At 31.4% G+C, this 5,000-nt stretch overlaps 1 protein-coding gene across 1 annotated transcript in view; it reads left to right on the top strand.

Moving 5' to 3' along the window:
- Nucleotides 1-3,222: 3,222 nt before the first annotated feature.
- HELRODRAFT_187613 (hypothetical protein) overlaps nucleotides 3,223-5,000 on the top strand; it is a gene marked incomplete at its 5' end in the record, with an annotated part of 5,355 nt that continues 3,577 nt past the window's right edge. The window contains 4 exons of the mRNA XM_009031797.1: nucleotides 3,223-3,266; nucleotides 3,733-3,844; nucleotides 4,032-4,227; nucleotides 4,735-4,824. Coding sequence (XP_009030045.1) covers nucleotides 3,223-3,266; nucleotides 3,733-3,844; nucleotides 4,032-4,227; nucleotides 4,735-4,824 — 442 coding nt within the window. The remainder of the gene's footprint in view (nucleotides 3,267-3,732; nucleotides 3,845-4,031; nucleotides 4,228-4,734; nucleotides 4,825-5,000) is intronic.

The raw sequence follows: 5,000 nt of genomic DNA, 5'->3' as shown, positions 1-5,000 counted from the left end.
ACTTTTTTTTATTGTTGATTGATTAGTTGATTTAATTTTAAAGCCTTTCCAAAAATTGTCACAAGTGTCCATTCTTCATACATCATCATCATCTTCTTCTTCTTCTTCGTCTTTTTCTGCTTCATCATCATCATCGTCGTCATCATCATCTTCATCATCACCCCATTATAATCACTTCCTTGTTTCCGCTATTTCTTGCGTATCCATATGCGTGAACAGAAGATTAGGAGGAACGAAAGAGAAGAGAAAAATGAATGAATGAATGGATGGATGGATGAATGAATGTACGAAAGAACGAACGCATGAATGAACCTGATAATGGAAAAATGAATAAACAAAAAAAATTTAATTTAAACAGAAAAATAAAATAAATTAATCAATAATAAAACAAAGGAATGAATGAAGAAACGGAAAAGAAAGAAAAGAGAGATGACGAAGAAAAAGAAAGAAGGGTATACAAAAAGAAACGAGTTAGGGAACTCAAGACGTCAAACTGAGAGAGAGAGAAAGAGAGAGAGAGAGAGAGAAATAAAGAGAGAAAAATAAAGAAAGAGAGAGAGAATTCAAGTGAAAATAAAAGAAAAAAAGAGAGAAGAAAGAGTTAGAGAAAGAGAGAGAGAAAGAGAGGGAGGGAAGGAAATAGAGAGAAACAAGTAACGAAAAAGATGGATTAATATTGTTCAGCGGACAGTTGAGCAAAAATTTCATGACGTGAAAGCAAAGCACTTATGACTGATGTACTCCCAAAGTGTACACCACTGTGACGTCACGCTGACGTCATCATCGGACGAGGTACGCATACGCGGATTTATGTGTACACAAACAATAACACACGCATGCGAAAAAAATGTGTCGAGAAGAAATGAAAACAAGTTTGTACACAAATAAATATACATACAAACATACAAACAAACAAACAAAAATACTTACATACAAATGTACCTACTTATACATATATACATTACATACATCCATACATTCAAACAAACAAACATACATACATAGAAACATTCATACATACACACAAACAAACATACATACATACAAACATATATACAAATAGACATACACACACAGACGTTTAGGCTGTTACAGTCGATAATTCATAAAATATTTACAGAGATGCAAAAACCGAACCTCGTAAACTTCGGCAACATGTGCTCGTTCGCATATGGTTAGGTTGTTTAACGTGCGTGTGTGTGTGTGGGTGTGTGTGTGTATACAGGGGTTGCTTTGATGTTTTAGTTTGATGTTTTTTGTTTTTCATTTTATTGTCCTTTTATGTATTTATTTAAGGGTTTCATTGTTTTAAGAGATTTTTTATCGTCTTTATTGCTTTTGCCTACCTCTTTATGTTTGTTTCACTGTGTGAGTTGTGTGGGTTTGTTTGTGTGTATGTGTCTGTCTGTCTTTCTGTCTGTTTGTGTGTCTGTGTGTGTGTACATATCTTTCTCGGCGAACTCTGTAGCAGAAACAGGGCATGTGAAAATTTTAAGTAGGAAAAAGCAAAAGTTGCTATTTGAAAAAAAAATTCATAATTGGTTTTCCACACAAAAATTTTTTAGACAAACAAAAAATGTTTCATACAAAAAAAAGAAAGAACACCAATACAATTTTTTAGACAAACAAAAAAAATGTTTCATACAAAAAATAAGAACACCATGATAGTTTAAATGTAAATTGGAAAAATGCTATTAGAGAAAAGCTTTATAAGAAATTACGCTGAAATTTTTTTTTTTTTTGCTAAAGAAATCTTTGCTTTAACCATAAATTCTTGAGAAACTCGTTTTAGGGTTCATTTCAATGGGTTTTGATGTAATTACTTGGATTTATATATATATATATATATGTGTGTGTGTGTGTGTGTGAGTGTGTGTGTGTGTGTGTGTGTGTGTAATTCAGAGCTGTGCGGTTTTAGGCAGAGTCTGGAGTGTCGTTATGAGCAGTTACGGAACGAGACGAGACGAAGCCAGCTATTTGGAGAACTCAGTTTTGTTTTGAGACATGAAAACATTGTTTTAAGTAGAAAATATACAAAAATTTTGCGAAGTAAGCAAAAAAAGCTCACCAGATAATGACCATACCAGCAAACATTTTGTAGTTTTTGGCTTCATTTGTATCAGATATTATAAAAACTGCATCGAATTTGATTGAGTTCAAAATTAAGTTTGATGATTTTAGAGTTTTACAATAAAATAAAATTTAAAAAATCGTAAAAATTTGAAATAATTCAGCGGAAATAAACTTCGACGCCTGTGATGAACTGAGATCCTATTATAACATTGGAACCCAATCACTCCACACACTGCAAAACAGGACCAGGCGACTTTAACCTCTAGGCTACCAGAAAGAAAAAGAGAAGTAGAGGTAGAAAAAGGAATAAAGAGATGAATGAAATAAAATAAAATGAAACAAACGAAGAAAAGTTTAAAAAAATTCTTCATGGAATGAAAGGTCGAACTGTTGCTGCTGATGTTATTGCTATGAATAATTTTCTTATCAAAACACGAGTAGCCCCACAGTTTAAGCCATTTCAAAAGAGATCTATTAGTTGACTCCTGACTGATAAGATCTGAATAGCGTCGGGGATCATCTTTCTCCGTTTTTGTATTTATTTACTCACTTATTTGTTTAATTTTGTACTACTGCCTTGCATGTTGTAACAGTTTCTGCGTCTATCAGATCCTGATTTTTAAAGAATAATAATAAAAAAAAACTTATCAACCCACAACTTCGTTTCAACACCATTTCTTCTTCCAGTTGAATTGATTCCATCCATCATTTTATGACGCTGTTATTATTACCACTATTATTAGCGCCATCACAACCTTTGTTGTTAGAATATATCCATTATCATTTTGAACCCTCTTCTCCGTCATCTTCAACTGCCTCTGCTCCAACAGTCAGCAGATTGTGGCATGTTACTGTTGTTGTCTTTGTTGATATTGCTGTTTAGGTTTGACATCAGACAAGTTGTAAATCTTCCCATGGCTTGTTCTCATGAAGATGAACTCAACATTCGGTATTCGAACATCTAACTTCTTGTTCGTGTTAAAATAAAACTTTTTTTTTCGCGTTAAAATAAAAAATTTTTGTAAGGGCTTTCCATACTTTGCAACTTTTGTTGCCACCAGTCTGAAACTAAACTTTTTTTGCTTTAATTAAATTTTTAGTTTAATCTAAATTTTATAATAAATAAATAAATAAATAATTAGATGAAACATGTATGATTACGGCGATGAATATTATCTGGAAGAAGACAAAATGTTGGTTTTTGATTAAAAAATTTTCTTTTAAATTTAAATAATTCATTTTCATTTCATATGTTGCACCTGGCACTTTCTGCAAAATATTTTTAAATGAAATTGATTAGTTTTTAATTAACTAATTTTATTATAATTATATATATATATAAGGAAGAGACCGTTATATTTATATTATAATTATATAATATATATATATATATGTAGATTGTAGATATACAATTTTATTAAATTGATTTTTTTTACTTTATATTTCAAAAAGTAGAAATTAGGTCTGTTATCTTTGTAGCCTTTGTAACAAAAACTTCATTTCATAGTATTTAAAAATCTAATTAATTTGATTAAAGTTTAATTTATTTATTTTTATTAACCATTTAATTAATATGGTTAATTATTTATATTTAATTATTTAGTCATTAATCTTGTTTTAGTTTATGACCTATACCCTTATTTAAAACCCCACCCACAGGGGTATGTCGGTGACCTCTGGAAGTGTGACCCTGCAAAAAGATGCCCAGAATTTGGTGGGGATCAGTATTGGAGGTGGCGCACCCTTTTGTCCCTGCCTTTACGTTGTCCAGGTTTACGATATAGTATCAATTATATTGATTGAGCTCATCTTCAAAACAGTTTTCATAATTTTTTGACAATTTTTGCCTTACTTTATGTTCTATACCTCAAAATAATTTAAAAAAAAACACTGATTATCAAATAACTTATAATCTTAGTATCAGTCTACTACAATTTCTTTCCCTAATTTTTCTCAAGGTGTTTGATAACACCCCGGCTGCCAGGGATGCGTCGCTGGCCTCCGGAGATGAGCTAACGGGAATCAACGGGACCTCGGTGAAAGGTCGAACGAAGGTCGAGGTCGCAAGGATGATTCAGTCTATTAAAGGGGATGTCACTGTTAACTACAACAAACTACACGCAGATCCGAAGCAGGGAAAGACTTTGGATCTCAGTGGGTTTCAGTTTTTTGTTCTCTGTTTTGTTTTGTCTTTGTTTCTTTGTTTTTGATGTTCAGTTTAATTTTGTTCTATTTAATAATTTAATTATTTATAATTTTTCCTCGATTGTTTTTTACAGATTTAAAAAACTTTTCCATTTTATTCTTTTTTACATTATATTATCATTCCGTCCATTCATTCATTCATCCATTGTTATCCTATCTTTCACTCCATTAATTAATTACTAATCACTAATAAGTCATTACATTCATTCATCTATTGTTATCCCATCTCTCAATCCACCAATTAATTACAAATCGCTAATAAAGTCATTTCATTTATTCATTCATTCATTCATTTTGTTATCCTATTTCTCAATCCACTAATATAGTCCATTCATTCATTCATTCATTGTTATCCTATCTTTCACTCCATTAATTAATTACTAATCGCTAATAAAGTCATTTCATTCATCCATCCATTGTTTTTTCCATCTCTCACTCCACTAATCACTAATCAAGTCCTAAAGAAGATGAAGCACAGGGTTGTCGAGACGATGAACTCAAGCACGGCCGATGCCCTTGGTCTTAGTAGAGCCATTCTTTGCAATGGTGTGTGTGTGTGTGTGTGTCTGTGTTTGTGTGTGTATGTATTACATTAATTCTTTGTTATATTTAGAAAATTTTTCCTTTAAATGATTATTTATAATTAATAATTATTGAGAATGATTCCAGTTGTGGTGATATGTTAATAATGATAAAACGCTATCACACACATAATACACACA

This window comes from Helobdella robusta (assembly GCF_000326865.2).
Source record: "Helobdella robusta unplaced genomic scaffold HELROscaffold_79, whole genome shotgun sequence".
Taxonomy (NCBI): Eukaryota; Metazoa; Annelida; class Clitellata; order Rhynchobdellida; family Glossiphoniidae; genus Helobdella; species Helobdella robusta.
This window is presented reverse-complemented; position numbering and strand designations above follow the sequence as displayed.